Here is a 12,508-nt window from a genome sequence, read left to right as displayed (position 1 = left end):
CAGGTATCCATTCCATCCAGAGATGAATGGGAAGACAAAAAACTCCTGGATAACAAAAGTATTCATTTTTATACAGATGGATCCAAGACAAATAAGGGAGTTGGTAGTGGAGTATACTCAGAAAAGCTTAATCTAAGCATCTCATTCCGCCTCCCTAATCATTGTAGCGTCTTTCAAGCGGAAATTTTAGCGATCAAAGAGGTTCTCTCCTGGCTAAGAGAAAACGTGATATCAACTTCTGATATCCGCATCTTCTCTGACAGTCAGGCTGCTATCAAATCCCCTGACGGTGTCTCAACCAAATCTCTAAAGGCCCTCGATTGTCGATCGTCTTTTATGGAGATGGCGCAGCAATTTAACATTCACCTTAGTTGGGTGCCGGGCCACAGAGACATAACAGGTAATTGTAGAGCCGATGAACTCGCTAAAAATGGAACTGTCATGCCTATTTCACCTGAAAGGGAGGAGATAGTTATACCGATAGCTACATGTAAACTTATGCTAAAAGAAACAGCTTTTGCGATAGCAAATTCTAGGTGGCACAATTTACCAACATGCGCAGCCACAAAACTCATATGGCCTTCACTGGACCTAAAGCGCTCTAAAGACTTGTTATCTCAAAGCAGACTTCATATTAGTTCCCTAATAGGTGTCCGTACTGGATACTGTCTTATAGGCAGACACGCAATACGACTTGGTGTAGCCTCAAATGACTTCTGTAGGAGCTGTATGGACGAAGAAGAAGGGAAAACAATCTCTCACCTTCTCTGCACTTGCCCTGGTCTTTCACTAAGACGCAAACTTCATCTGGGAGACTACTCTTTTGATAATCCCAGTGAACTAGCTAAAAAGGATATCAAATATCTTCTTCGCTTTATAAAAAGCTCAAAATGGTTCGACTAGTTGGAAGTGATTCTCTAGATTCATGTGGTATCACAACGGGCCTTTCTCTTGGCCTAAGTGTGTGGATTCTAAATCCTCAGCCACGTTAACCTAACCTAACCTATGTCCCACTCAATAATACGAGAAACAACAATTTTTAACAATAGTTTCATAAAAGTGTACTATTCTATAAATTGTCAAGTGAAAACTATTTAAATAAGATCAACAAACATTGAAAACTTATTATAGAACTTACGAAGAACAATATATCATAGACCCGGCAACAAAATGTATGACTTCAACACACCATCAGATACGTATAAGCAACACGAAGACATAATTTAGTTTGTTTTTTTGTTGTCTATATTTTTTTAATTAAACAAAACTAGCTCACTCAAAAATAGCTTATCTAACGTATTTTTAAATAATTTTTAATTTTTGTTCAAGAGTCATCTACCGTTCAGACAGAAAACAAGCATATTGTGTAAAGGTACGTATTATGTATTTGTCTATTTAAAAATTAATGTTTGGTCAATGAACTGATATCAAGAAGTGATGAACAAAAGTATATACCTTCAACGTCTGAACCAACAACAGTATTATCGAGATCTAAATAAGTATGATTTATTTTAGTGTTTATAAGAAAATTAATACTTTTTAATAATGGCAATACAATCAAAGCACAAAGTAGGTTGCAGATCAAAGTCTAAATCGATTTATAAATGTTAAACTGCGAGATAGGCTAGGCACTTTTAAAATGATTTAAATTTTCTAATTGTAAACCAAACGTATGTACATACATATGTACCGTATAAGTATGTATTTATATATTTTGCATTGCTTTATAAAGCAGAGTAGCATAAATCCCAATTATGAATAGCTTCATCAACGATAAAATTCTTATCTATTCATGTAGAGAAATCATCATTTTGTGACAAGTGAACGAACGATGTTTGAAATTATTCCTAACGTTGATATGACTATCAAAAATGAAAAATCGTTAAAAAGAACAAAGTTAGTCATAAACAAATATTGATACTTTTGCTTTGAAATTCAGCTAGCACAGACATACATATGACTACTATAGCCATGGGTAAATTTTGGAAGTCGATCGATGTTAAATAACTTTAGATAACTATTCATGAGTACATAATTACTTATTTTAAAAGTTTCGTGTCCTTCATGATGGTATTGAATTTCAGATATGGGAACATATTATGTTCATACATTCACAATCATAAATTGCTAACAGCTTTTAGATTAAGAACTGTAGATGAAAAAAAATGATTAAACTAGATAAGGGGTTGGGGCAAATTTTAATGAGTAAGTAATGAATTTTATCAGTATCACAAAACACATGAACTACATCACACACAAACAAATACATAAATAAATATTATAAATTAAAAAAAATTAGATTAAAATACAAAAATCCCCCGTTTTCAAAAGATTGTATTCTGTCGTGTTTTCAATTAAGATTTCAGTCATGTTAATAAATTTAATTTCTTTTAGATGAGTAAATTGTGCCAAGTTTTTTTTTTCAAGTTTATGGCTCAAAAGAGTCGACAAACTCCACAATAAATTAACAAGAAAAACATATTTTTTATGAAAATTCTTTTTTTTTATTTAATATTTTTAATATTTAGCTTACTGGGCATTTGGTCATATTTTGAATGAATCCAATCGCTTGAAAACGAGGGGAGGATAGGATACGAAAGCATTGTGGAATATTTAAATTACCTTTTTATATCGGGGCAAAGCAATTTGTTGTTTAATTTAGTTGATTTGTATAGAATTTGTTGTTATTGTTTTTCGTTGTATGGCTCTTTCAATATAATGTTGGACTAGTAGTTTTTGTATCACTGTCTTTTATTTATTATTTGCACTTATTATGTTATTTTTTTCAATTTTTCTACTTGTTACAATTAAAACACTGATTAAAGAAGAAACTAATATGTAAGGTTGGTTATTATATTCAAAAATTAAAACACAAATATTAAAGCAAGACGCAAGAAAGCTGAATTACAGTCGCCAATATTTTGGAGTGTTAATTTAAAACAGAACTATACATACATTTGAAAGAGTGGGCCATGAATTGGTGATATTAATCAGGTTTTTGAAAATTAAAATGCAATTTTCTATGGATCGATTCAAGGACAAGAACTGGAAGTAGGTATATTAATTTTCTTTTGAATAGAGATATTGTTATGATTAACTAAATTTAATTTGCAAGGAATTGTCGAGCAAATAGTTCGGGTGAATGATGGATCAGCTTCATTTTAATACAAAAACACATGAATCAGCTTTACACGTCACACATTTTAATAAAAAAAACACATCATTCATTTATTTAAGCGAAAGTAAATGAATTTTAGAGCGATGACCTTAAGTTGGTCAGAAAATGGGAAGAGTTTTATGTGTGCACAGTACATATTGTGTACAATTATGACTACATACACAATTGTTTAAAATTCATGGCCCACCTGCTGTAAACAAAAAGCAAGTAAACATGGAAAAACTAACTATGCAGCATGCACAATAATATAATCCAATGTTTGGGGTACGAAAAAATGTTGGTATGTTTCAAGAAGAACGTCAAAAAGTTATATTCTTAAACACAATTGATTTTGACCCGGTAGTATTTAGTGGTGGTGATGTTCAAATGGTAGACATGTGCATTCAAGAGGATAGGGCAGCAAACGAGAGAGGGGGGGGGAGAGGTGTTTCCACTAAGGCACCTGTCCTTATCCAGACGGCAGCGGAGGAATTCACAAGATGGAATAAACGGTATCGTCTACAGTTCCAGTAAGGTTGAACTACTTAGTGAACACCTTATAGGGCTTCTTTGACTTATTTAGAGCCCAGGGCTCCCCATCCTTGGAGTTATACTTAGGATCTGGCCCTCCAGGTTGGGGGTTGTGCTGCCGGGGTGACTTCCTGGCTACGTAAGCTTTCATATTTGCGAGGCACCAAAAAGCCTCTGATACGAACGGATTTACTATTGACAATCAACGCAAACGAATTAAGGACAACGAACTTCGGATATGCACGTGCAATGTTAGGTCCCTTAACAGATCACGTGCGGCCGAAAAATTAGCGCAGGCCCTAGACCGCTATAAAGCAGACATCACCGCCATCCAGGAACTACAATGGGATGGACCGCGCTGAAAGAGGATGAAAAACTGCGATATTTACTATAGTGACTGCTACCACGAAAACCAACAGCGCTTATTTGGATTCGGCTTCGTCATTGGAGCCAGAAGGCATGAAGTCTTGAGCTATAGGTGCAAGAAGTCTTGAGCTATAGGTGCATCAATGAGCGCCTCATGATATGCGCGCACGCCCCCACAGAAGAGAAAGACGACATCACCAAAGATATGTTCTTCGAGCTCCTAGACAAAACATATGAGCAGTGCCCTAGCTACGATATTAAAATAGTCCTGGGCTTAGGAAGAGAAGACATCTTTGGTGGAATAATCGGGAAGAATAGCCTGCACGACAACGGATTCAGGCTCATAGATTTTGCTGTGGGGCGAAACGTCATGGTAGCCAGTACGCGTTTTCCACACCTCAACATTCACAAAGGTACTTGGACTTCTCCAGATCAATCTTCCGTCAACCAGATTGACCATATTGCGATCGACGCCAGACACGCTTCCAGCATCATGGATGTACGAACTTTCCGAGGAGCTAACATCGACTCGGACCACTACCTCGTTGTAGCCAAGGTAGCACTTCTGATTTCCAGAGCCAAGGCAAAACAGGGAGCTGCTGGGAGAAGGTACAACGTCGAACGGCTACAATCGCCAGAGATCGCCAAGTCCTTTTCAGACCGAGTTACAAGTAATCTCTCTCGAAGTATCGAAAACCAGTGGCAACATTGCCAAGATGCAATCAGAGAAGCCGCCTCTGATGTGCTGGGTTTCAAACAGCCACCAACAAGGAACCCCTGGTTTGATGAGGAATGTCGACAGGCAAATGCAGCCAAACAAGAGGCACGCAAAGCGGCGCTGCATAAAAGGACGAGAGCTGCTCATGAGCTCTTTGAGCAGAAGAGGCTAGAGGAACGCCGACTTCTCAGAAGGAAAAAGAGAGGGCATGAGAAGCGTGCGGTCGAAGATGTTGAGAGGTTTAAAAGCAGGAATGAAGTTCGATAGTTTTATGAACAGGTGAAACGAAATTCACAGGTACATAAACCTAGAACCCAAGGCTGCAAAGACGAAAGTGGAAACATCATAGTGGAACCGCAGTCAATGCTGAGGATATGCTGTCAGACAGGATGATCCATTCAACATAGACGACGAAAGCCAACAATCCCGTTCTCCCAACTTAGACGAAGTAAACATTGCATTATCTAAGCTGAATTCTAATATAGCCACTGGAGCGGATGGCTTGAATGCCGAGCTCTTTAAAGCAGCTGGAGATAAGTTGGTCATGAGCATGCACCAACTTGTCTGTAAGATATGATCGGAAGAAAGCATGCCCGATGAATGGAACCTCAGTATTGTTTGCCCGATCCTGAAAAAGGAGACCTTTTAAACTGCACCAACTATAGAAGAGTCTACTTAACATCGCCTATAACATCTTTTCTTCCGTAATATGTGAATGGCTAAAGCCCATCGTCAACAACCTGATAGGTCCTTATCAGTGTGCTTTTAGAATGAACCACAGCTGATCAAATATTCACATTACGGCAGATCCTGAAAAAAAACCCAAGAACACCAAATCGACACGAACCATCTTTTCATCGATTTCAAGGCGGCATATGACAGCATCTACAGGGACGAGCTGTATAGAGCCATGTCTAGTTTTGGCATCCCTGCCAAATTCGTCCGTTTGTGCAGGATGACCATGGAGAATTCACGCTGCTCCATAAAGGTTGGAAGCAACTCAACCTCCAAAAACAACCGAAGGTGAACTAGCGGTTGGTGGACCTGGGACGTTGTCTTCTCTCCTAACAGAGGGTGACGATGCACCCATACCCTCTCCAATCGCGACTCCACCCTCTACAAAAGTCGTAGACAGTCCATCCTTAATGGAGACTGAGGACGACCTTAACATGATCCTTCTGAGCGAGGACGAACTCTTGGGTTCAACCTCAGACTCAGAGGATCAGAACGAAACCGTGGTGGAGGTTGATCTGCCTAATTGTAGTCAAAATGCTGCAGTTAGTACAGATTAATCTCCAACACTCCATAAAGGCCTCGGCTTCACTTGTTCTCCGTCTTGCAAAAAACGGGGAAGACATTGTCCTGATCCAAGAGCCATGGATTGTGGATCCGTTGTTCGAGGACTCAGGACTCCTGGGTACTACACTAGGTGTGTGTCAGATAAAGGTGAACCTAGATCTTGTATACTAGTAAAACGTAGCATTAATGTATTTTAACTCCATCGTTTCAGTGACAAAGATACCACCGTAGCTAGGCTGGAAACAACCAAAGGAAGTTTCTGGATAGTTTCGGCGTATCTTGGCCATGACCACCTTGGCCCTCTCCCTGGAAAAACCCTGGAGAAAGGCGTCGCTGAAGCGGAAAGGCAAAGGATCCGCCTAATTATTGGGAGCGATGCTAACGCTCATCATACTGTATGGGGCAGCACTAATATCAACGACAGATGTGAGTCTCTTTTTGATTATATTCTTGGTAATAACCTCTTAGTAAATAATGTTGGAAATAAACCAACCTTCATAACTAAAACTCGACAAGAAGTCGTAGACATAACTCTTGTCTCAGATACTATACAACATATGATCTTGGACTGGAAAGTATCCAAAGAACACTTGCTCTCTGATCATAGATATATCCAGTTCAATATAAATGTGGATGATAACCCGAGTCCATTGACTTTTCGAAACTATCGGAAAACTGACTGGGCTTCATACAGGAACTCATTACAGAGTTTACTAGAACCTGGACTATCTAGTCCTTCCTCTAACGCTAACGAACTTGACAACAAAGTCAATGACCTTACCTCAGCTATGAACAGATCGCTGGAAATTGCTTATCCAATACACATAAGAGGAAAGAGGAAACCACAATGGTGGGCCTCAGAGCTCGATTAGCTCAGGAAAGAATGCAGGAAACTTTTCAACCGGGCCAAAGCACTAGCCTCTCACTGGGACTCTTACAAAGAATCCCTAAAAATCTACAAGAAGGCACTAAGGAAATCCAAACGATCTTCTTGGCGATCCTTCTGTGGCACGATACAAGAAACTTCTGAAGCCTCTAGGTTATGGAAAATTCTTTCAACAAGTCCAGCTATGCCAAGCTGCTTGAAAAATGCAGACGGCTCCTGTACAAATTCAAGTAATGAATCGCTAAACTTACTATTGGACACTCACTTTTCTGGTAGTTCTCTTACCGAAACTTGCAACAATTATATACGTTCAAGTTCAAGTACAACATATCCACAAGGTCTGTTCACTAGGGATAAGCTACAATGTGCTCTCAACAGCTTCAAACCATTTAAATCTGCAGGACCAGATGGAATAATACCAGCCGAGTTACAAAAGACTTTTGACATAATTGCACCAATCCTTGAGACAATTTTTACCAGCTGTCTTTACCTGGTCCATGTTCCCTCGGCATGGAGAGAAGTTAAAATTGTTTTCAAACCCAAAGCAGGTAAATGCTCCCAAGTCAATCCTAAAGATTTACGACCTATGAGTCTAACATCATTCCTTCTTAAGACCTTGGAAAGATTGATTGCTATCCATTTAAGGGCAAGTATCGATACAAGACTTTTGTCGTCGTCTCAACATGCCTACTAAAAGGTAAAAATTTCACACAGTTGCTTGTGTTTTCAGAATTCAGAATAGCCACATTTAATACAGAGAATTGCGTTTCATATGCTGAACAAAATAGAGATCAAAGGTGGGTCTTTCAACATAATTGGGAAAAAAAAAACATTTTTAAGACTTTTTTCTAACACGAAATTTCCCTACTTACAAAAATAGTGTCCTTATAGGCTTTTTAATGAAAGCAGATTAAAAATGTTGGTTGACAAACTGCCCACAAATGAGTACCTACTACAGGGTGGGGCGTAGTTACTTCCTTATCTGATGCTTTCGCAACTTGGAGGCAATTAATAGTAGAGCGTTGGTTTATGGCTTTTTCGAAAACACGTTATCTAAGGTTTTCTCTATGACTAGTTCAGTGTCAACAATGCAGTGGACAAAGCAAGAGTGCGCCTTCGCCGTGGAGGCCTACTTTTCTTTCAGCTATTCCTCGAAAACATGCCTCAGGACCACCTTGTTTTCTTTAGTGACAAGGCACCTTTCCATATTTCAGGATGTGTGAACAAACAAAACATGCCCCACTAACCCGAGAGAACTTCATGAGCAGTCTCTGATTTTATTGGAGCATTCAAAAATTGACGTTAAGAGACGTTATTTGCTATTTAAATTCGGGTTGGCAACGTCTTGAAAAAGAAACAATAGTAAAAGACGATATTCCACTAGCTGTTTTGAGTGGAAGAATTTGTTCACCAATCAACTCTCAAGAGGAACGTACACTAGAACTTTTTCACGCAGTTAATCCAGAGGTTTGAACATTTTCTCTGGTGTACAGAAAAACATTTGATTCGATTTGTGCCCTTCTATAAAGATCATTTTTGTCGGTTGCTGATGTCTAAATGACACCGAAACGAACGAGGTTTTGGTCAGTGACGAATGTGAAAGCGAGAAAAGTATTCTGGAAACAGCACATACCAGAATAGAGCCTAGGAAAGCAATCGACATTTTCATTAAGGCTTTGGAATTGGTTGAATATGAAAGCGTTAATACAGCAGCCATCAGCGTACTTAAACGACTTCGCGAAAAGGCTGTTTTCAGCAATAATAGAAAAAAAAGAAAATTCAGTAAAGGATTACGCATTTTTTTCATTAATTGCAACACAATTACATTTTTTCATGTACATTTACATTTGAATTAAAAAAAACATATACATTTTAGTTGAAACAAAGATCTAATTTATTTTGAAAATTTTAGGAACTACACCTTGGTCAACATGAACAACTTCGATACGGCCGGTTTTTAATAGTTGACGTTACCGCAAGTCTACTGTATGTTTATTTATCGTTACAATCTTATTCTCAAAATCTAATAAATAAACATTCAAACCTTTCATCGTCATATTAAAATATTAGCAAAATTACCTACAGTGTTGGACAAAGAATTAGCACACAAGACTTCAAAAATATGTAACAAAAGGTATTATGCTTTTTTGTGGAATGTTCATTTATTTACATAATTAAATTCATTAACAAAAAATTATTTTCTAATAAAAATATATTTGGAAATTCACAGCGATAAAACTAAAATTTTTCCAAAAATAGGAGATCATGTTTAATTAGGAGTGGCCATAGAATTAGCACAAGATTTAGGTTGTCAATTTTTAAAACGTAAAAAGAACGGAAGATAAATTTGTTCCTTAATATCCTGTTGGGAAACCTTTCTGCCTTATTACGGCGAGGAATGCTCTCCACTAACCGCTGGCATCTTTCAATTGGAATGCTGTTCTAGGCTTCTCTGATTGTTTCCCAAAGATCTGCCAAATTTGTCGGTTATTTGTGGTCAATCTGATGTTCCACATCGTTCCATAGATTCTCTATGGGATTCAGATCAGGACTCTGCGCTGGTCAGTGAAGAACATTTATTTGCTAATCACTAATCCATTGCTTCACTAGTCGGGAAGTATGCTTAGGATCGTTATCATGCATAAACTTTCACGTCAATGGCATATCATCATCAGCAAACGGCTCCACGTGGTTCTCAAGTATGCTCTTATACAAATGATGATCCATTCTCTGGTCTATTTTTACAATGGGTCCCACACCGAACCATGAAAATGATGCCCATAACATAATGGAACCACCACCGTGCTTAACAGTTTTTACTGTTTACCTAGGATTGAGTTCTTGCTTTGATGGTCGCCAAACATGACGCTTTCCATCTGATCCGAGGATATAGAGTTTTGACTCGTCACAAAATAAAACAGTTTTCCATAGCTTCGAGCAAACTCAAGTCTTGCTTTAATATTTTTCTTCGAGACCAATCAAATCCTTTTCATTTAGCCTTCTGCGTATAGTTCTGCTACTCACAGATATGCCATGGTCTTCCATCACTCTGGTTTGAATTTCTTTTAATGTAAGAAATGGGTTTTTTTGGCATAAGAAGCAATGATACGATCATCAGCAGGTGTTTTCTTTTAAGGAGGGCGCTTTTTCTGAATAGGGTTGGTTGTATGATGGATTTTATTTTACTTTATTGCATTGTAAACCAAATTTCTTGATCGTCCCATATCATAGCGATTTCCTGAATCGTTTTACAGTTATTTTTCATTTGAATAATGGTTTTTCTTAGTTCTGCCGAACACGATTGTTTTCGACCCATCTAGCCAATAAATATTATTAAATTATGGAATAAAACTCTCAAATCGACTTACTTTTCACTTAAAGATTTCAATTTTCATCAAATAAAATGTTTTACTTTGATTTAAAAATATTTCTTAGAACATGTGCTAATTGTATGAGCACAGTAATTTGAATGATGCACATTGCTTGCGTTTAGAAAAGATAAGAGAATAACTAAGTAACGGGATATTTGAAAGAAATAACAGGGTGATACTACCTAGAATTTCAAAATATAAAACTGTTTGTGCTAATTCTTTGTCCAACACTGTATGTGTACATATACTAAGATGTTCAGTGAGATAAATGTTATTAGAATTTTCACCATCGAGTGAATACAAGGAAATATAATATATTTGTAGCCTCTTGCAAATAACATCTATATAAATAGAAACAATAATTTAACAATAAAGGGGAGAAAACACTTAAATGTTATTTAAAACTGATAATCATTGTCTCTCAGCTTCCAACATTGATTCTGTGTAATAGTTTTTAAATCAATGATCAGCTACAACAGGCGGCTTATTTAATGCTTCTTTAAATAATGTTTCAATCATTATTTTTTAACATCGCTACCAACAAAATCTTTCCGCATTAAAACCCAAAAAAACAGGTTCTTTTTGATAGAAATGCTAAAAACCAAAGCAAATAAAATTGCCAGACACTGTAGATAAAAGTTATCATCAGTAGAGACAAATACTACTCAATAATTCTTAAGAAAAAGAAAACACAGAACATTTGAATCAACCTTAAAGTGGGTAAATAAAGTAGAGTAGGTATTTAATAATATGCACAGAATATACACAGGTTTTTATCGAAGGAAACAAGAAAAAAAAACAGCAATTCATAATCCTTATCATCAACTTCTATTTGTAAGATTAATTTGGCCTAAAATAAACGTGCAAAAAAAAGAACATCGCCTAAAGGCTAAGAAAACAGGCTCTTCTTCTTCTTCTCCTCTTTTGGGTGTGAAATAATCTCAAACAACAGACAAAAGATAATAATTATTAAGTATCACGTTTTATGTGTCGCTCATAAGCGTGTTCAACTATTATTTGGAGGACGCACGACTCGAAGTGAAGTGTGGTGAGCGAACGAAGACCGAAGACGGGGCTACACTATGCTATTTCTGTATGTCATCATTAAACTTTGACGGCTAAACTGCTTCCAATGCCAAACAACAGAGAGGTGGTATTTTTCTTGCAATTATTTGTAGTAAAACGAGACCAAGGAATCTTTAAAGCAAAACAAAAAAAGAAACAAATCAATACGATAAAAACGCGTGTAGCGATAGCAACTCAATGAATACAGAATCATCATACGATGCGGAAGCACCAATCAAACAATTGCAATCGTCCCAATTGTACACGTAATTCAATCAGAAAACTAGAACAAAGTCCAATCAATTTTAGGGTTCACCTCTTGCAGGGGTTTTAAAATAGTTTTTTTTTTCTTTTGCTTTTCTGTCTTTTTAAGTTATTTACCAATCCTTGCGTCATTGCTTGTTTTTGTATGCCCTTTTGTGTCCAGCCGCGGCTCACGGGGTTGGTATGGATTTTTCCTTTTACTTTTTTTTGTTCTTTGTTTGATTGGAATGAAAAACACTTTTTTTCCACTAAACACTCACTCCGTTTCGGTGTAGGTATTAACTATTTTAACAAAACTTGTTAAAGTTAAAGTTACGCGAAGAAGAAAGAGTTTAAAGTTTAACAAATAGGAGTCAATGGAAGAAAATGTTTTTAAGAAATGAGTAGAAAAACCTGCGAAAACGCAAGAAACCAAGTTGAATTCTGCGCTGCCGGATTTTCGTTAGCTTGTCTTTGCTTTTGCACACCTCGACCACGGTTCTTCCACTCGTTTTCGTTTCGTTGAAGATTTCCGCAAAATTCGATTTGTCGCTGGTTTGGTTTTGTTGCTGTCAGTGTCAAATTGGATAAAGTGCGGAGCGGGGGAGGAAATTTTTTGACAAGTGAAAATGAAAAAGACCAGTTCAGATTTCAGCAAGTTCTGCGGAATTATTTGAAGATGTACTTTAGCCCTGTTACACAATGGGAGCGGCTGGTGCCATGATTATACGGCCGCGTCGTCGTCACGACATAAATTACTATTTTTATTTATTTTGTTTTATTTTTCATTTATGAGAAGTTTCATTTTTTGAATAAAGAAGATGTTTTGAATAAAGAATGAAGAACATTTTGGAAAAAGTAGAAAGTTCAAA

The 12,508-nt window shown here is 37.2% G+C and overlaps 1 protein-coding gene across 9 annotated transcripts in view; it reads right to left on the bottom strand.

Moving 5' to 3' along the window:
• The window catches only part of LOC129944464 (vacuole membrane protein 1-like), a 33,896-nt gene extending 21,704 nt beyond the window's left edge, over positions 1 to 12,192 (bottom strand). Inside the window, exons 1-2 of one of the 9 annotated variants that reach the window (XM_056053895.1) lie at positions 11,775 to 12,192; positions 2,623 to 2,831 (exon numbers count right to left, since the gene is read on the bottom strand). Coding sequence is in view for 1 of the 9 variants with exons in the window: in XM_056053901.1 (XP_055909876.1) it covers positions 11,775 to 11,789 (15 nt within the window). In the remaining 8 variants the exon portion in view is untranslated. The remainder of the gene's footprint in view (positions 1 to 2,622; positions 2,832 to 11,774) is intronic. The other 8 variants (XM_056053896.1, XM_056053897.1, XM_056053898.1 and 5 more) reach the window with 8 other exon arrangements.
• Between the last annotated feature and the right edge of the window lie 316 nt (positions 12,193 to 12,508).

This window comes from Eupeodes corollae, chromosome 2, assembly GCF_945859685.1.
Source record: "Eupeodes corollae chromosome 2, idEupCoro1.1, whole genome shotgun sequence".
Classification (NCBI taxonomy): Eukaryota; Metazoa; Arthropoda; class Insecta; order Diptera; family Syrphidae; genus Eupeodes; species Eupeodes corollae.
This window is presented reverse-complemented; position numbering and strand designations above follow the sequence as displayed.